Source organism: Hypanus sabinus (genome assembly GCF_030144855.1).
Source record: "Hypanus sabinus isolate sHypSab1 chromosome 1 unlocalized genomic scaffold, sHypSab1.hap1 SUPER_1_unloc_2, whole genome shotgun sequence".
In the NCBI taxonomy this organism is placed as follows: Eukaryota; Metazoa; Chordata; class Chondrichthyes; order Myliobatiformes; family Dasyatidae; genus Hypanus; species Hypanus sabinus.
This window is the reverse complement of record NW_026778909.1, coordinates 726,867-746,843: the sequence shown is the minus strand read 5'-3', so window position 1 is coordinate 746,843 and position 19,977 is coordinate 726,867. Positions and strand designations below refer to the sequence as shown.

The 19,977-nt window shown below is 49.7% G+C and overlaps 1 protein-coding gene across 1 annotated transcript in view; it reads left to right on the top strand.

The window, feature by feature from the left end:
• LOC132385393 (histone-lysine N-methyltransferase 2B-like) overlaps positions 1-19,977 on the top strand; it is a 292,547-nt gene that overhangs the window by 266,430 nt on the left and 6,140 nt on the right. Inside the window, exons 25-33 of the mRNA XM_059957436.1 lie at positions 2,688-2,766; positions 3,143-3,294; positions 6,719-6,895; positions 10,481-12,545; positions 13,451-13,537; positions 16,243-16,355; positions 16,698-16,928; positions 17,906-17,980; positions 19,395-19,569. Coding sequence (XP_059813419.1) covers positions 2,688-2,766; positions 3,143-3,294; positions 6,719-6,895; positions 10,481-12,545; positions 13,451-13,537; positions 16,243-16,355; positions 16,698-16,928; positions 17,906-17,980; positions 19,395-19,569 — 3,154 coding nt within the window. The remainder of the gene's footprint in view (positions 1-2,687; positions 2,767-3,142; positions 3,295-6,718; positions 6,896-10,480; positions 12,546-13,450; positions 13,538-16,242; positions 16,356-16,697; positions 16,929-17,905; positions 17,981-19,394; positions 19,570-19,977) is intronic.

Sequence of the window (19,977 nt, the reverse complement as noted above, 5' to 3'; positions counted from 1 at the left end):
GTTTTTCAATAGTGTACAATATTCTATATTTGTTATTTTTTTACACCTGCAAGCATAGGTTGTTTTTCTTATTGGCTTCTACTAATATTTGATTTTATTGTCTTTCCTTTTTACCAAGACTAATACTTATATCTTCCCATGGTTTTTTTTCTTGTAAATAGCAAACTTATTTTGTTTTTGTATATATATATTTACAATCGTTTATTCAGCGCATTTGGAATATTGTGTTCAGTTTTGCTCACCCCATTATAGGAAGGATGCCTTTAAGCTGGGAAGATTGCAGAGGAGATATACGAGGATGTAGTCAGGGCTTAAAGGACTGAGTAGTGGGGAAAAGGGTGGGCAGAAGTTGGGGTGTTGTGTCACAGTTGTACAAAATGATGGTGAGGCTGCATTTGGAATATTAAGTTCAGTTTCAGTCTCTGTCTGAGGAAATGTGTCGTTCAGCTTTGTAGAAAGGCACTCTACAGGAATGTTGAGCAGGTTCTGACTTTAGTCCTTGGAGCATAGGAGACTGAGGGCCAACGTTAGAGAAGTGTAGGGCTTTTCCTTTTGAAGTGAAGGAGGATGAGAGGTGACTTCATGCAGTGGACTACCAGTGTTTTTCCCCAGGTTGGAAATGGCTAATACGAGAGGACACACGAGGTACATATTCAAAGCGGAAGTTCATTGATTCCTGATCGGTCGGGTTTCAAGAGATATGGTGAGAAGGCAGGCGTGTGGGGTTGAGTGGGATCCAGGATCAGCTGTGATGAACTGGCAGAGTGGACTCGATGGGCTGAGTGGTCAAATTCTGCTCCTCTGTCTTATGGTCTTATCTTGGAGTAGGTTAAACGGTTGGCACAACATTGTGAGCTGAAGGGCCAGTACTGTGCAGTACAGTTCTACGTACTGAGGTACAGCATAAGCTTATCTAGTGTACTGTTCATACATATCAGGACATTACACAGTACACTGAGATGGAACAAGGTAATAACAATGCAAAATAAAATGTAACAGTTCCAGAGAAGGTGCAGTGTAGGCAGACAATAAGGAATAGAAGCTGTCCTTGAGCTTGGTGATACATGCTTACAGGCTTGTGTATCTTCTCTTTGATGGGAGGGGAGAAGAGAGAATGTCTGGATGGGTGGGGTCTTTGATTATGCTGGCTGCTTTACTGAGGCAGTGAGAAGTGTCCATGGAGAGGAGGCTAGTTCCTGTGATGTGCTGAATTGTGTCCACAACATTGTGCAGGTTACGTACAGAGTAGTTGCCATACCAAACTGTGATGTATCTGGTCAGGATGCTTTCAGTGGTGCATCAATAAGAGTTGACGGGGAATTGCTGAACCTCTTGGCCATGGCATCTCTGTTGTCAGGACAGGAGTGGCTGTTGGTATGTTTGCTTTTGATATCACTCAGTTACTCATTTACCCATACATCCGGTTGTTCTCTTAGAGCCATAGAGAAATACAGCACTGATTGCCCAACCAGTTCATTCTGATCATGGTGTTAACCCTTCCCCCCCCCCACCCCCAAGCTGGCTGCAGTTTAGAACACAAAATACTGGAGGAACTCAGCAGGTCAGACAGCAGCCATGGGAATGAATCAACAGTCAATGTTTCAGGCCAAGACCTTTCATTAGAACTGACAAGGAAGGGGAAGGAATGTTGAATAAGAACCTGCTTTCGACCCATATCCTTCAAGTCTGTGTTCCTGACCATGTACACTTTCAATGATACTACTGTAACTACGTCAACCACTTCCTCTGGCAGCTTGACCCATATACTCACCACCCTCTGTGTGAAAATAGTTGCCCCCTCAATTCCCTTTTAAGTATTTTCCCCCTCATCCAAGCTCTGTGCCCCGAAGTTTTGGGCTCTTCTATTCTGGGGAAAAATTGTTATTGCATAGCAAAGCTACGACTCTCATTATTTGAGCAGTTCTTTAAGGTGCCCCCTCATTCTCCTACGTTCCAAGGATCCAGACTTTCCAACCCCTCCCTATAACTTAGGCCCTCTGTCCTGGCAACATTCTTGTAGGTCCCTTTGCACTTTTTTTCAGTTTAACTATGTCTTTTCTATAATGGGGGGCCACCAAAAATTGCCATTTTTTATATTACAAAAATGTTTTTGCAACATTACAATTTTACCATACTACAACAAAAACACAGAGACGATAACAGTGACTTAAAATGTTCCTGTCGCTATCTGGGATGACACTTATCCCCTGTGGTCCCCAAAGGTCCTGGAATACCTTTCTGGTACCTATAGACACCACGTGTTCCCTCTCCTCGGTTACCCGGACGTGGGCTTACCACTGCCTGGTACTCAAGTGTGCCCTCACCAGCAACATGCAACTGCAGTGTAACTCCCTGTACTCAGTGACAGCCAGCGGGTCAGATGCCGCCTTCACCACCCGATGTAGCTGTGATGCTGCTTCAGCGCGCTATGCAACTGTACTCTGATCCCTCTGTCCATTCATAGTATAAGTCTTACATTGGTTTGACTTTCTAAATGTCTCATCCTCACCTTGTTCTCCCCCACCCTACCCACGTTGGAGATTGGAAGGAGAGGGGCGGTCCTGATGGGCACCATTCAGACCTCGTCCAGAAGCAGAGAATGCGGAAGCACTCAGCCGGCTGTGCAATGAATGTAAAGAGGAAAGCAGAGCTAGTGTTTCAAAATCTCCCTTTTTCTCCCTGTGCAGGTTCCTTGACCATCAACAACTTGGGGGTTCTGACGGAACTGTCGGAGTGCGAGGGTCACATCTTCCCAGTGGGTTATCAGTAAGTTTGCATGCACCCGATACTGTCCTGTAAGTCCGGGGCTGTTCATCCCCAACAATCACCGCTCCTCCTCCTCCCATTTCCTGATGATTCTTTCTATGGCATGGCACCTTCACTGTCCCTAGAGCATTGACTCTCAGAGGAATGGTTCTCTCCTCCTTTGCTCTGACCCCTCTGTTGTTTCCCCTCATCCTACCTAGTGACGGCTCCCACCCCCTTACGCCCATCGGGTGCCTCTCACCTCGGGGTACAGATGTACTCCTCTCCCCAAGCCCTGTGGTGGTCAGAGGAGGTATCCCACTGCGGGAGCGGTAGACAGTTGGAGGCTGCCTTTACCTGTAACTAACGAACCCCACCTCTCCCTCTTCATTGCCAGGTGTTCACGGGTGTACTGGAGCACGACGGACGCTAGGAAGAGGTGCATGTACCGCTGCAAGATCGTGGAGTACCACCCCCCGGCCTGGGAGAGCATCAATGGCATGGATGACGGAGGCAACCACACCATCGTTCATAGTCCCAGCACGGCCGGTAGGTGGCGCTGGGAGGGAGCAGGCTCTGCCCCGCACCCTCAAACCCCTCGACTCTATGCCAGGGAACTCAGTGCCCCACAAGGGAAATCCGGGCCAATGCCCTTCAGAGGATAGGCTATCTTCTGAGTAGGGAGGGTAAATCATAGCTGCAAAGGGATCTGGTTCAGGATTCCCTAAAAGTTAACTTGCAGATTGAGTCTTTGGTAAGGAAGGCAAATGCAATGTTAGCATTCATTTCAGAAAAACTAGAATATCAAAGCAAGGATGTAATATTGAGTCTTTATAAGGCTTTGGTCAAACTGCATTTGGAATATCGTGAACAGTTTTACGTCCTGTATCTAAGGAACAATGTGCTGGCATTGGAGAGTGTCCAGAAGATGTTCATAAGAATGATTCCAAGAAAGGAGGAGTTAATGCTTGAGAAGCATTTGGGCCTGTACTCGCTGGAATCCAGAAGGATGGGTGAGGGGGAAATCTCATTTCTCAGATACTGAAAGGGCTGGATAGAGCAAATGTGGAGAGGACGTTCTCGTCATCAAGAGTCTAGGACCAAAGGGTACAGCATCAGGATAGAGGGACATCCATTTAGAACAGAGATGAGGAGGAATTCCTTCAACCAGAGGGTGGTGAATCTGTGGAATTCATTTGCTGAGGCCAAGTCATTAAGTGTATTTAAGGCCAAGTTTGATAGGCTTTGGGGCAAAAGTGGGAGAATGGGATTGTCTTAAAAACACACTCATCATTGAATGGTGCAATCAGACTCACTGGGCTGAATGACCTAATTCTGTTCTATCGTATGTTCTAAAATAGAAGTACATCATGGTAGGGGGAAAGTTAATACAGGTTTCCCCCCAATCCGAAGGTAGAGCGTTCCTATGAAACCGTTTGTAAGCCAAAATGTTGTAAAGTGAAGAAGCAATTACCATTAATTTATATGGGAAAATTTTTTGAGCGTTCCCCGACCCAAAAAATAACCTACCAAATTACACATAAAACCTAAAATAACAGGAACATACAGTAAGAGCAGGAATGATATGATAAATTTACAGCCTATATAAAGTAGAATTATTGTATGTACAGTGTAGTTCCACTTATCAGAATCGGGAAGACAGTGAGCCAAAATTGATTTGGAGGGGGGGGAAAGCGGCACATACACGCATGCGCACACAACTGCCCTCAAGGCTTCACGGTGATGGTAGTCTTTCTTGGGGTAAACACGCGTATAAAGCGGGTGTCTTTTTTTTGTAAAAGCGAAAATCCTCTTTGGTTAGCGAAAACAGGTACTAATGTAGGTCTTTCGTAACTGCGAGCTGTCATAAAGTGAACTTTCAAAAAACGGGGGCCATCTGTAATAGAATGTAGAATAAGAGAATGTGCAGACAATAAGATGCAAGGCCGTGTAGATGGTGAGGCCAAGTTTCTACTTTAACATGCAAGAGGGCCATTGATAGCAGCAGGGTGAAAACTCGAGTATCGTGTATGGTTCTGGTCGTTACACTAGAGAGAATGTGATAAACCTGGAGAGGATGCAGAAATGGTTTAAGAGATCAATAAACAAAATGCCGGATGAACTCAGAGTCACCAATGCATCCTACCAGAGGGCGAGCCTTTGCAAGGCCTCAAGCCCTGGTAGTGTACCTGCCAGGCAAATGCGGGTGATATTGAACCTTATTCTGAGTATAGTGTGCCATGGTAACGTAGCGGTGAGCACAAAACTACTGCAGCTGGGGGTGTCTGGAGCTCACACTTCAATTCCGGCATCCTTCCCGTGTGTGTGTGGGTTTTCTCCAGCTGCTCTGGATTCCCCCTACATTCCAAAGAGGTACCAGTTAGTAGGTTAATTGGTCATTGTAAAGTGTCCTGTGATTGAGCTGGGGTTGATCGCTGAGTTGCTGGGTGATGCAGTTCATTAGGCCAGAAGGGCCTGTTCTACCGTGTATCTCTAAATAAATAAATACATACGTACATAAATATAGACATCGTAGAGCATATAGACAGTATGCAAAGAGGATGTGCTGGAGCTTTTGGAAAGCATCAAGTTGGATAAGTCTCCGGGACAGTATGAGCTGTACCCCAGGCTACTGTGGGAGGTAAGAGAGGAGATTGCTGAGCCTCTGGCAATGATCTTTGCTTCATCATTAGGGATGGGAGAGGTTTCCGAGGATTGGAGGGTTGCAGATGTTGTTCCCTTATTCAAGAAAGGGAGTAGAGATAGCCCAGGAAATTATAGACCAGTGAGTCTTATTTCAGTGATGGAGAACATCCTGAGAGGCAGGATTTATGTACATTTGGAGAGGCATAATATATTAGGAATAGTCAGCATGGCTTTGTCAAAGGCAGGTCATGCCTTATGAGCCTGATTGTTTTTCTTGAGGATGTGACCAAACACGTTGATGAAGGAAGAGCAGTAGATGTAGTATATATGGATTTCAGCAAGGATTTGATAAGGTACCCCATGCAAGGCTTATTGAGAAAGTAAGGAGGCATGAGATCCAAGGGGACCTTGCTTTGTGGATCCACAATTGGCTTGCTCACAGAAGGCAAAGAGTGGTTGTAGACAGGTCATATTCTGCATGGAGGTCAGTGACCAGTGGTGTGCCTCAGGAATATAAAAACAGGGAAGTAATGTTGAAGCTTTATAAGACACTAGTCAAGCTGCACTTGGAGTATTGTAAACAGTTTTGGGCCCCTTATCTCAGAAAGGATGTATTGTCATTGGAGAGAGTCCAGAGGAGGTTCACAAGGATGATTCTGTTAACACATGAGCGTTTGGCAGCTTTCAGCCTGTACTCACTAGAATTTAGAAGAATATACGGGGAACACATTGAAACCTACTGAATGTTGAGAAGACTAGAAAAGGTGGATGTTTCTTCTGGTGGGGGTATCCAGAACTAGAGGACACAGCCTGAAAATTGAGGGGCAACCTTTCAGAACAGAAGTAAGGAGGAATTTTTTTTTAGCGGAGTAGTGAGTCTGTTGAATGTTGTGCCGCAGACTGCAGTGGAACCCGTCCGTGGGTATATTCAAAGCGTAAGCTGATAGATTCCTAATTTGTTGGGCTTCTAGGGATATGGTGAAGGGCAGAGCAGGCTCAGTGGGCTGAATGGCCACATTCTGCTCTGATGTCTCAGGGTCTCAGATGGTTGAGGTTGGAACATGAATAGTATTTGAAAGGCAGTTGAACAGGTTCATGGACATGGGTTGTGTGGGCGGATGGGTCAGTCCGGTTTCCATGTCGTGGGACAAGAAGTCAATGTTTTGTGGGATCTTGCTGTGCACCAGTCTCTTTCTCCCCCTTCCTCCACTCCCAAACGATATGATGCACGTGGAATCCCTTGTGGGTGTTGTTCTGCGTTTCATGATGTTGGGGTCTTCCCCTCTAATCTTTCTATTTTTTTTTACCCTCCTCCCCTCCCTGCCAGATACCGTTGAGGTGACAGAAGCAACTGTGAAGAGTTCACCGGAGCACCCCCACCCTGTGCAGAACGCCAGACCCTTGCCCCCTCCCCGTGCCCAGTCTTGCAGTCGCATCAAGGTGCCAAGTTATGGTCCCACCAGCCGCTGGTCCTCAGGAAGTTCCCGGCCCTTGCCCTGCCCCGGTAAGTGACTCCGCTCTGAGCAGTTGAGTCCAGCCATACGAATTCCCTCGTTCACATTCAATCCATAATTTTTATCCCTCTAACCTATAATTTCCTTCTTGACGAGTGAGGTGGCATCTGTGAATTTTTCAGTCCTCTGGAACGATTTCCAGAATCAAGTCACTCTTGAAAGATCATTACTGATGCCTCCACACTCTCTTCAGCTACCTCTTTTAGAACCCTAGGGAGTGGTCCATCTGGTCCAGGTGACTTAACTATCTTTCAGCTTCCCACACACCTTCTCCCTAGTAATAGTAACTGCAATCACTTCTGCCCCCCGACATTCTCAAACATCCAGCAGACTGCTAGTGTCTTCCACAGGAAAGACTGATGCAAAATATTTATTTAGTTTGCCTGCCGTTTCTTCCCCTCCCCTTCATTACCACCTCTCCAGTGTCACTTTCCTGTGATTCAATAACTACTCTCCTATCTGTTACTCTTTATGCATGCATATCTGGGAAAAACAAACTTCTGGTAACCTCTTTGATGTGATATCATTGGCTAGCTTACCGTCATATTCCATCTCCCCTGCCCGATGCCTTTTAGTTGCTTTCTGTTGGTTTTTAAGAGCTTCCCAATCCTCTAACTTCCCATTTATTCTGCTCTGTGATATGCCCTCTCTCTTGCTTTTATGTTGGCTTTGATTTCGTTTGTCGGCCACCATTGCATCATCCTTTTCTGCTTTGGGATGTACCTATCCTGCATCTTCCGAAATGCTCCCAGAAACTGCAGCATTTGCTTTTCTGACATCACCCCTTTTCATGTCCCCTTCCAGTCAATTCCGACTAGCTCCTCTTCATGCCTTTGTAATTCTGTAATACTGATCCATCTGACTTTAGCTTCTCCTTCTCAAGTTGCAGGGTGAAGTCGATCACATTATCACTGGCTCCTAAGGGTTCCTTTACCTTAAGTTCTCTAATATGTGGAGGCATATGATAAAATAGGCCAAAGTCAGCATGGTTGCCAACAAATTTGTTAGAATTCTTTGAGGAAGTAATAAGCAGGATGGACAAAAGAGAATCAGTGGATGTTGTGTACTTGGATTTTCTGGTCTTTGATAAGATGCTGCAAGATAAGTACAGGAAAGATTCTACCGTAGATGGAGCAGTGGCTGATTTGCAGGAGGAAAAGAGTGGGAATAAAGGGAATCTTTTTTGATTGGCTGCCAGTGACTAGTGGTGTTCTACAGAGGCCAGCGTTGGGACCACTTTTTATGTTGTTTGCAATGATTTAGATGACAGAATTGATGACTTTGTGGCCAGGTTTGCAAGCTATACAAAGAAAGATGGAGTTGCACATTACGTGGGAGCAGGGAGGCTGCATAAGGACTTGGGCAGTTTAAGAGAATGGGCAAAGAAGTAGCAAAAGGGATACAGTGAAGTGCACTTGAAGGAATAAAAGCAAAGACTATTTTCTAAACAGGGAGAAAATTCAAAGGTTCGAAGTGCAAAGGGACTTGGGAGTCCTCATGCAGCATTCCCTAAAGGGTAATTTGCAGTTTGAGTTGGTGGTGAGGCAGGCAGTTGTAATATCAGCATCCATTTTGAGGGGACTAGAATATAAAAGCAAAGATGTAATCCCGAGGCTTTAGAAGGCACTGTTGTGGCCTCACTTGAAGTATTGTGAGCAGTTTTGGCCTCTCATTTAAGAAAGGATGTGCTGATATTGGGGATGGGTTCAGAGGAGGGTCACAAGAATGATTCCATGAATGAAAGGCTTATTGTATGAAGAGCGATAGATGGCTCTTCGGAGGGATGGCCTCATTGAAACCTATTGAATGTAGAAAGGCCGAGACAATGGATGTGGAGAGTATGTTTCCTATGGTGGGGGAGTCTAGGACTAGAGGGCACAGCCTCAGAATAGAATGATGTCCCTTTAGAACAGAGGCAAGGAGGAGTTTCTTTAGCCAAGGGCTGGTAAATCTCTGGAATTCATTGCCACATGCGTCTATGGAGGTCAGGTCATTGGGTGAATTTAAAGCGGAGATTGATAGGTTCTTGATTTGGCAATGTGTGGAAGATTACAGGGAGAAAGTAGGAGAATGAGGCTGAAGGGGAAACAGGTCAGCCATGACGAAATGGCAGAGCAGTCTCGATGGGCCAATTCGCCTGTTTCTAATGGTGATGAATGGTCCAATTTGGCTTCTATTTCTTATGTCCTTTTCATATTGCAGTAACTCACTAGAGCAGGGGTCGGCAACGTTTACCACTGAAAGAGCCATATGGACCCATTTCCCACAGAAAAGAAAACACTGGGAGCCACAAAACCCGTTTGACATTTAAAATGAAATAACACTGCATACAATTTTTTTTTGCCTTTATGCTATGTATAAACAAACTATAATGTGTTGCATTTATGAAATTGATGAACTCCTGCAGAGAAAACAAAATTACATTTCTGCATGCAACAAAAACATTTTGAACTCCGAAAAAAAGATGTTGGGTTGAAGGTTACTCCATAGTTAGCCTACCTTGGATCGAAGAATTAAAAGAAAGCGCGCACTGGCGGGTGTCAGGCATTGGCAGTGGTGATGTATATTAATGGCGATAAAAAAACACGTAGCGGTGTGCTACACGCAGCGCTAAATTAACGACACTGCAGTCAAAGATAACTTTATTCGAACTAAACAGCCTTGCTTTAAAGCCTCCCTCAACCCGCAGATGCTCCAAAAGACACGTACTCACAAACCCCCGTAGGCTATCTCCCTTAGCCGGAACGGTGGCTAATTGTGAGCCGGTTCGGATGTGCCAGGAAATGGGGTCTCCACAATGTTTTATTTAGATTGTACAAGATCACCATAATCTTCAAATTTCGAATTACATTTCAAAAACTAACAAACCACGGGGAGCCGCAGCACAGAGATGAAAGAGCCAAATGTGGCTCCGGAGCCGCGGGTTGCCGACCCCTGCACTAGAGGATCTAATCTGGGACAAGCACATAAGTGTCATCACAGAGAAGACACGAGCTACTCTACCTTCTTAGAAGTTAGCATAGATTCAGAAAACTTTGGCAAACCTCTCCAGATGCACGGTGGAGAGTTTCCTAACCGCTTGCCTGGTGTCGATCACCAATGATGGTGAACTGCAGAGGTTACAGACAGTGGTGATACAGTCCAGTCCATCACAGGCAAAACCCTCCCCACTACTGAGCATATCTACATGCAGCACTACAATGAGAAAGCAGCACCCACCATCCAGTCCATGCTTGCTACTCACTACTGCTGTCAGCTAGGAGGTTTAGAAGCCTTGGGTCCCACACTCTAAAACCATCAAATTTCAGAACCACTGTCGATAACGTCACTCTCCACTACCTGAACTGATTTTATGACCTGCAGACTCACTTTCTAGGTTCTCAGGATTATTTTTTTATTTGCGCCAGTTTGTCATCTTCTGCAAATATTTTTTTTTGTCTGTGTTCATTTCTATATTGTAAAATTTATTATATTTTTTTCCTGTAAATGTTTGCAAGGAAATGAATCTCGAGGTAGTGCATGGTGATGGATAGGTACTTTAATAATAAATTTACTTTGAATTTTGTGTCTTGCAGGAAGCCCAGTGTCTGTGTCCCACCACATCCTGACAGTCAGTGACCCCACTGTCTCGCCAAGCCGCCGCTCGCTGGTGCCCCGGAGACACAACCTGGCCTCCCACCATGCCCCACCTCGCAGCAAAGCCACGTCTCCTCCCAGAGCCACCGTTCCCCCTCCATCTTCCTCCTTGTTGTCCTTCAGGGCCACCAAGGAAGCCCCCTCATTCCTTCGCCGCCGAGATGGGACAGGCAACGGACTGATGGAGAGGCGAGGGATCACTGCCTCCCCCTCGGCCGCGGTGGGAGGAGGCAACCACCGGCCTCCGTCCCCTTCCCCAGACTCATCCCTCCTCCCTCAGAGCAATGGACTGGAGAGACGGGGGGAAGGAGAGGAGGAAGAGGAAGAAGAAACGGAAAGGAACTCCGTACTCCGCGGCCCTGACCAGCGGCTCGCTGGCGAGCTCAGGGTCTTGGAGACCCCTGCCCCAAATTTCTCCTCCTGTCCTCTCTCTGCCGTGGAACTCCTGGCCTCCCAGCTGGCACGGGACAGAGATGTGGAGGAGGAAGAGATGGAGGAAGACGATGACACTCCGCCTTCCTCCCTGCTAGAGGATGAGGAGCCCCCCTTCGGCATCGATGAGGAGGACCTTGTCTCGGCGCTGGCTAAGGGCGAGCAGGAGCTGGCGGAGCCCTTCTCTGACCACCACCCCTCTCTGCTGCGCCGTGGCGTGGGAGAGGGCAAGCGGGGTCCACCAGAGGCCGAGGAGGAGGTAGAGGATGAGGAGGACGAGGACGATGAGGTCAACAGCTCCAGTGATGATCTGGACCGCTACTACAACTTTGCCCGGACCGTGGTTACCGAGGAGGTGATGGAGCAGCTGGCATCGGAATGCTTCCCGCTGGATGGCGATGTTCCCCGCATCGACCAGCTGGATGGCACAGACGACTCAGCTGACCGCGAGCCTCCCACTCCTTCTACCAGGGGTGCCCCAGAAGAGCAGGAGGAGGCACCGGAGGGGGGCGCAGGAGAGGGGGGGAGCAGCCAGCCTCCACAGGCCTCTCCAGACGCTCCCCTCCCATCGCCAGGGAAAGGGGAGGTGGAGGATGAGCTGGGCAATATCCTCCCCTCCGAGATCATGGACTTTGTCCTCAAGAATACATCTGTCATCCCCACTCCTCCTCCGCCTCCACCCCCTCCTCCTCCTCCACCTCCACCACCACCGCCTCCTGCCTCCCACCCCTCTGACTCACCTGCCCCCCACCAGCTAGGGTCCCTGGGCCCCTGCAAGGAGATCCCGCTGCTGCCCCAAGGTGGGACAGCCCCGCCGGACTCTGAAGAGGAGCCCCCCTTCCCTGAGCCCCCACAGGTCCAGCGAGTCTGTGCCCCACAGGCAGCCAGTCCCTCCTCCTCCCCTTCCATCACGGTCTCTGTTTCCGGCGAAGGACTCTTCCTGTCAGGAGGGCATGGTCTCGAAGTGGGGGAGGTTGCTGGACGGGAACCAGCTGCCTCCATCCCCTCTTCGCTCCCGCGGGGCCCCAAGGCTGAGTCTCGACCCCCGCCCTCTTCCTCCTCTTCACCCCACCTCTCTGGGTCCCAGCTGAAGCCGGTAGCACCCAAGGTTCTCCCGCCTTCCTTCCTCCCCTCAGGCCTGCAGCTTCCCCTCCTCCAGCTGCCAAAGCCGGAGGTGCTATACCTCAACCATGTCCCCCCTGCTCCCTCACCTCACCCGCAACCCCAACCAGGCTATGGAACCCTGCTGGTGGCCCCTCATGGGCCACTGGCTTTGTTGGGCCCCGAAATCCCTTCCCTGGCTCTGGCGCCCCCTCTCCTCAATGTGGTCCCTGTCGGTCCCGGGACCCTGCCCTTGTTGAGCCATCCCCCACCCCCAGGGGGCTCTCCCCTGCCCGTCTGCCAACCCTCCCTCCTCCTACACCAGCAGCACCCCCCTGGACCCCTCAAGCACGTCCTGCCTCCTCCAGACAGGGGCCTTTGCAAGAAGCAGAAGATCTCCCACCCCTGTCCAACCTCAGCCGGAACCACCCCTGAGCAGGCTCCCAGACCGTCAGCCCCTGCCTCGCTGGGGTGAGTTCCTGCGCCCGGTGTTTTGTGTGAGTCTCTGTGTGGGGTGGGCACTGTGAGGGGGCATGCCTCACAGAGAACAGTTGACAATTCCTGTGGTCACTCATTCAATATGTGGACAACCCTGTGGGTGAAAAATTAGCCCCTCAGGTTCCTGTTAAATATCTCCCCTCTTAAGGGTCTGCGTGTCTTCTAGCTTTTGAATCCCCAACTCTGGGGGAAAGGCTGTGCGCATTCACCCAATCTGTGCCTCTGAAGATCACCACTCAGTCTCCTTCACAACAGTGAATAAAGTCCCAACCTGCTCAATCTCTCACCATAACTCAGTCACTCGAGTCCTGCGACAACCTTGTAAATCTCCCTCTGCAATCCTTTCAGCTTAATGGCATCTTTCCTGTCTCAGGGTGACCAAAACCGAACACAATGCTCCAAAAACAAGAGATTTTTGAAGGTACTGCAAATCTTGAGAAAGACACACAAAATGCTGGAGGAACTCAGCAAGTCGGGCAGCGACAATGAAGGAATTAACAGTCTACTTTTTGGGCTGCGACTTCTGATCAGGACTAGGAGGGGAAGGGGAAGAAGCCAGGATAAGAAGGTGAGGGGAGGGGAAGGAGAACAGGCTAGCTGGTAAGTGGGTGGCGGAGGGTCACGAAGATGGGAGGGGATAGGGCTGAATGCCATCAATGATCCAAGTGTGGCCTCACCAACCTTCCTGTACAATATAAAGTCCCAACTCCTAAACGTGAAGGCAAGGCCTCCTTCACTGCCCCATTTGCCTGTGTCGCCACATTCAGGGGAGTAAGTACCTCTACTCGAACGCGTGTGTGTGCACGTGGGCAGGGGACTGGGGGCTCCTCGGGGATTGAGCACTGACCGCCAATCGCAACCTGTTCTTGCCCCCACAGAAACGTCCGCGTGCGGATCAAAACACCAACCATCAAAGCTGCTTTGGACCTGGATCGCGCGGAGGATTTGCACACCAGAAACTCGATGTGCGTATATTTGTGTTTTTTTTATGTTCTCTATACCTGTTTCGCAAACCGCCTTTTCGGTCAGGCACAAGTGCCTAAACTTGGGATGGTGGGAGGTGTGGGCCCGTTCTCTCTCCCTCCCTGGATGACACTGGTCATCTGACACAGTCGCTTCAGCCCAACTGGTCCATGGTGGCCATGTTGCCAGTCCAAGTCTTTCCTATCCATGTGGCTCTGAAATGCTGCCCTTGCTTATTGGCTTATTATAGTCGTATCTGCCAAGGTTCAGTGAAATGTTTGTCTTGCACACTGTTCATACAGATCAGATCAGTACCCAGTACATTGAGGTGGAACAAGGTAAAGCAATAACAGTGGCAGCTACAGAGAAAGTGCAGTGCAGGTAAATAATTAAATGCAAGTTAGATTGTGAGGCTGAGTGTCTTATTGTGCAAGAGGTCCACTCAAGAGTCTGAAGATAGTGGGGCAGAAGCTCGGAGTCAGAATGAGGTTTAATATCACTGTCTATGTCGTGAAATCTGTTGCTTTGCGGCAGCAGTACATTGCAGTACAATAATTACAAACTTATAAAACACGCAATCAGTTGTTCAAAAAGACGGGGAAAAATTAGTGAGGTAGTGAACGTAGGATCATTGTCCATTCAGAAGTCTGTTGGCAGAGGGGAAGACACTGCTCCTCACCTCTTTGAGGCATCGCCTTTTGAACCTGTCCGCAGTTCCGGGGCGGCTAGTGCCCATGTTAAAACTGTCCCTGTGCCTGGTGATACATGCTTTGGATCTGCCTGATGGGTATTCCTCTGGGATAGGGGTCGCCAACCTTCTTAAGCCCAAGAACCCCTACCTCAGCCTTAATGAAAGGCAAGATCGACCTACTAAATCGTTTAACCATACGCACGCGCACCGGGCAGAAGAGACCGGAAGTGGAGCTCCGCAGCCCTGGAAGCAGTCTCTCTTTATAGGCGGCTTTCGGTAGCGGGAGTTTTGCTATGTACCATTATCTTAGTTGGTATTACTTATTATTATAATGCTCACATTACGACACATTTTATTCTGTTTCATTATTTAATTTTATTTCAACACGAAAAATAAACGAATAAAAAATGACTGTTGCGCTCAGTGTGATGACTGGGGCTGAATACTTTCTGCCAGTTCCCTGAAATACAGCTCATAACTACAGACAGCTAGTCTGAGACCATCTGTGAGGTGTCTGTCAGTAAGACAGCTCCTGTATTTAGATTTAATAGTTTTCATCTGTTGCAGCACAGCGTCCTCGCAAGCCTCCTGACAGACTGAATATTTGAATGGACGGTTTCCTTTGTTAGACTGAATGTTGAACCTGCCACATTTTTCAGGTGTTTTATATTGGTAAACTGTTACTGAGACACTAGTGTAAGTTAATGACACCACTGTTTTTTGTTTCCCTGTTCCTTACATTAGGGGAATGTTGGAATTTAAAGGGGGAGAAGTGTTGTAATGTGAGCATTACAAAGATCGGTTGATGCTGATGAAGATAACAGTGATGTAGCGGTGCTCCCGCTGGGGAGAAGTTGTTTCTGGATTGCAGGGTTTTGCTTCCGGTCTCTTCTGCCCAGTGCGCATTTCTCATTTTTTTTTCGGGATCTACTGGGAAAGTCTGAAAGGTTGACCAGTCGATCGTGATTGACTGATTGGCAACCACTACTGTGGGATATCATTCCATATACTGACCACCGTCTGGGTAGAAAAGTTGCCCCTCAGCTCCCCTTTAAATCTTTCCCCTTTTTCACCTTAAGGCTCTGCCCTCTAGTTTTAGACTCTCCTATCCTCAGAAAAAGACTGTGACCATCGTTATGGCTTAATCCCTCCAGTCCCGGTATCATTCTGGTGAATCTTTCCCCCACTTTGTGACTGCCCACCTTTATCTATTCCTCATGAATTTATAAATCTCCATAAGGTCACTCTTTGACCCACTCCACTTCAGAGAAAAGTTCCAGGATTTAGACTTGGTGACATGATGAGAACCAAGCTCAGGAGTAGGAGGAGCCTTGGCCGATGCTACCCCCATTGTCATGGGTGGAGACAGGGGCTGTTGGGCTAGCCTGCAGTGTGTTCACTAGACAATGTACGCTGAAGCCGGTGAGCGTTGCAGAGATGGAGAGTGTGGAGAGGGGCTGCTGTGGACCGGAGAGAGATACAGAGCCGCGGACGGGTATAGGGGATGGAAGAGGGGCTGCCATGGGCCCAAGAGAGTTACAGAGATGGGGAGGGGCGTAAGGGACGATAGAGGATGGAAAGGGTCTGCCACGGTCTGGTGAAAGTTGCAGTGATGGGGAGGGGTGTAGGAGATGAGAGAGGAGAAGATAGAAAGGTACCACTGTGGGCCAGTGATGGGGAGGGGTGTAGGGGATAGGAGACATGAGAGGGTGGAGCGGGTCTGTATGGACAAGTAACTGCAGTGCATTCTCTACTCAAAGTACACTGGCTGCTGTGAGCCAGCGTTGGAGGGAGGGAGTATTTGGGGGGTATCCAATTGAGGGGGCTTCTCTGTCACTGCCAGCGTTGCGCACGCGTGTGTAAGACCTGACCCCAGTGTGAGAGTGTGTGTGTGTGTGTGTGTGTGTGTGTGTGTGTGTTAGACCTATCAATACTGAGGGTCTGTGACTGGTCCCCAGTGAGGGTCGGTGTGTCTATGGAGTCCTGCAGTGCACTCACTCCCTCTCCCTGCCCCAGGTTACAGCAGAGCCAGGAGCCGGCAGCACCACTGCGAGATATCTTACCGATGCAGGACGCCACTGCTCGTCTTGGCAACCGCCGCAGCCCACCCAGGGTCTGGCGTCGCACAGGTCAGCCTAGTAGGAGTGCGGGTTGGGGGGTGAGGTTAAATATCTGCATGCCAGCAGGGGTACCCCTCCCTGTCTCTGTGACACCCCCCCCCCCCCCACAGGCACTCCCCTGTCTCGGTGACCCTCTCAAGCCCCCACATTCCCAATCTCCAACTTCTCTGACTCTGCACACCTCCCGGTTGGTGAACCACTCCTGCCTCTACAGGGTCCGTCTCTGTGAAACCCTTCCAACCCCTACATCCCTCCCTGTCTCTGACCCCCTCCATCCTCTATTCCCCTGCTCGTTTCTGTGAACCCTTCAGCCTCCACACTACTCCCCTCACCCCGTCGTCCTCTTCCCAGCCACTGATTTGAGCTCGGACGAGGAATACCTGCCCTCCTATTGCCATAAGGAGGAAGAGGAGGAAGACGAGGAGGAGGACGAGGACGACGAGGATGAGGAAGAAGAGGACGAAGAGGAGAAGGACAAGGAGAACTGGCAGGAGACGGAGCCACAGCGGAGACACGGGCCACATTTGCGGTTTGAGATCACCAGCGACGACGGGTTTGCAGTCTCGGCTGACAGCATCGATGGTGAGCGGATGTCTGCCTGTGGGTCACTGTGGGATGGTTGGCGAAGAGGGAGCGTACGCCGTGGGAGGGGCAGTGAAGAGGAGGGAGCAAACGCCGCAGGAGGGGTAGTGAAGAGGAGGGAGCGCACGCCACAGGAGGGGTAGTGAAGAGGAGGGAGCGCACGCCACAGGAGGGGTAGTGAAGAGGAGGGAGCGCACGCCACAGGAGGGGTAGTGAAGAGGAGGGAGCAAACGCCTCAGGAGGGGCTGTGAAGAGGAGGGGGCGCACGCCACAGGAGGGGTAGTGAAGAGGAGGGAGCGCACGCCACAGGAGGGGTAGTGAAGAGGAGGGAGCGCACGCCACAGGAGGGGTAGTGAAGAGGAGGGAGCGCACGCCACAGGAGGGGTAGTGAAGAGGAGGGAGCAAACGCCTCAGGAGGGGCTGTGAAGAGGAGGGGGCGCATACCGCGGGAGGGGCCGTAAGAGGAGGGGGGTGCACGCTGTGGGAGAGGTTGTGCCTAGAAATGGCTTCTTGCATCACTTGCTTTTGGGAAAAATGTGACTGAAGTGTTCTTACCACTTCTACTGTCCCTTTCTGTTCACCCTCATGAAATCCTGTCCATCCTTCTCACTCCCAATCCTTCAACCTCTTTTCCATGCTTTATGCTTTTTTATGTGTCTGATTTCCCTTTTCGTGCTGTTTTATTTTTGACGCTGTCCTTGATACTCATTACCACTTCTCACTTTCTCACTTCACACATTTGTGTGTGTGTCTGTGTGTGCGCGCATGTGCTTGTACACTACTGTGTGCTGTATCTGAGCAACCTCCTTATGTGCCTGTATCGTGTTTGACACGCGTGTGTGTGTTCCTGTTTCCTTGTGCCTGTGTGTGTGTATCTGTGCACCTTGTGTTTGTGTCTGCATGTGTCCACATGCCTCCCCGCAACATCCTCCAACCTGTGCCACTCCCCCAATGACTTTCTCCGTCTTCCCGTGCAGTGGCGTGGAAAGCCGTGCTGGATAAGGTTTTGGAAGCTCGCGCCAGCGCCCGCCTCAAGCACGTCTCCTTTGCAGGTGGGTGAACGCCTTCACTGTTCCTGTCCTCTGTCCCTTAACCCCCAGGCTCACAGCACAGGCAGACTTGCATACCCACACCCTGCGACCTCATTGCACGCTGAATGCAACGTTAGCATTAATTTTGAGAGGACTAGACACAAAAGCAGGGATGTAATGCTGAGGCATTGGTCAGACTGTACTGGAGTATGTCACCAGTTTGGCCTTATCTGAGACAGGATGTACTGGGATTGAAGAGGGTCCAGAGGCTCACGAGAATGATTCTGGGAGTGAAAGCATTCATGTATGAGAAATGTTGGGTAGCTCTGGGCCTGTACTTGCTGGAATTTAGAAGAATGAACGAGATCTCAGTGAAACCCGTTGAATACTGAAAGGTGTGAAGAAGATGTTTCCAGTAGTGGGAGAGTCTCGGACCAGAGAAGGTATAGCCTCAGAGTAGAAGGACGTCCATTCAGGACAGTAATGAATTTCTTTAGCCAGAGGATGTTGAATCAGTGGAATTAATTGCTACAAGTGGCTGTGGAGGCTAAGTCATTGGGTATATTTAAAGCAGAGGCCGATATGTTGGTGATTAATAAGGGTGACGAAGGTTATGGGGAGAAGGCAGGAACGGGCTTGATAAATCAGCCATGATGAGATGGAGAAGTAGACTCGATAGGCTCATTCTGCTTCTGTCTTACGGTCCTGTGGATTGTCATCTGGCTTACCACAGATGAGCAGGGAGTTTCCAAGCCATGCTCTGCCACCTTCATCTCTACTCACTGAGGGGCCTGTCTCCCCCCCCACACCCCCTTGGCCCTGTCAGTCTGTCCATGTCCAGACTGAGTCCCATGCGTGTACATAATCAGTGAAAGACATGCAGCAGTATCACAGACACACAGGGACAGTTCACACACCAAATATATATCTTACAGGACCGCAAACTAAGTAGGTTGCGAAACAATTCATTATTAGAGAAACACTTAGGATAATCTGTGGTAGTACTATAGGTGATGCGTTGATGAGGCAGTGACCCCTTCATGAGATAGATATTAGGGGTTCAGGAACCGAATGGTTGAAGGGAAGTAGCTATTCCTGAAGCTGGTGATGTGGGACTTCAGGCACCGGTACCTCCTGTCCGATGGGCGCTGTGAGGAGATGGTGGGGATCTGAGAGTGAACGATGCCTTCCAGAGGCAGTGCCTCGTGGTGATGCTACCGATGGCGGGGAGGGATGCATTTGTGTTGAGTCAACTACTCTCTGCAGCGTCTTGCATTCCTGCACATTCAAATACCGTACCAGACCTTGATGTAGTAAGCAGGAACTTTCTGTGGGAGTTTGTGATACACTGAGTCTTATGGAGACAGGCAGGCACACTCTCCCGCTCCCACCCTCACTGCCCTGGTCTCACGGCAGACACCTGGCTGTGTTGCAGGGATGAGTGGGCTCCGGTGCCTGGGCCTGACTCACGATGCTGTGCTGTTTCTGGTGGAGCAACTCCTCGGGGCTAAGAACTGCCGCAAGTACAAGTTCAGGTTCCACAAGCACGCAGACGTGGACGAACTTCCCATCAACCCTCATGGCTGTGTCAGGGCTGAGGTGGGGTCCAGGTATGAGGAACACTCTGGGACAGGGTCTGTGACTGTGACCTCCACACGGTGACGGGACGGGGTCTGTGTCTGTGACCTCCACACGGTGACGGGACGGGATCTGTGTCTGTGATTCCCCACACGGTGACGGGACGGGGTCTGTGTCTGTGATTCCCCACACGGTAACGGGACGGGGTCTGTGTCTGTGATTCCCCACACGGTGACGGGACGGGGTCTGTGTCTGTGATTCCCCACACGGTGACGGGACGGGGTCTGTGTCTGTGATCCCCCACATGGTGATGGGACGGGGTCTGTGTCTGAGATTCCCCACACGGTGACGGGACGGGGTCTGTGTCTGTGATTCCCCACACGGTGACGGGACGGGGTCTGTGTCTGTGATCCCCCACATGGTGATGGGACGGGGTCTGT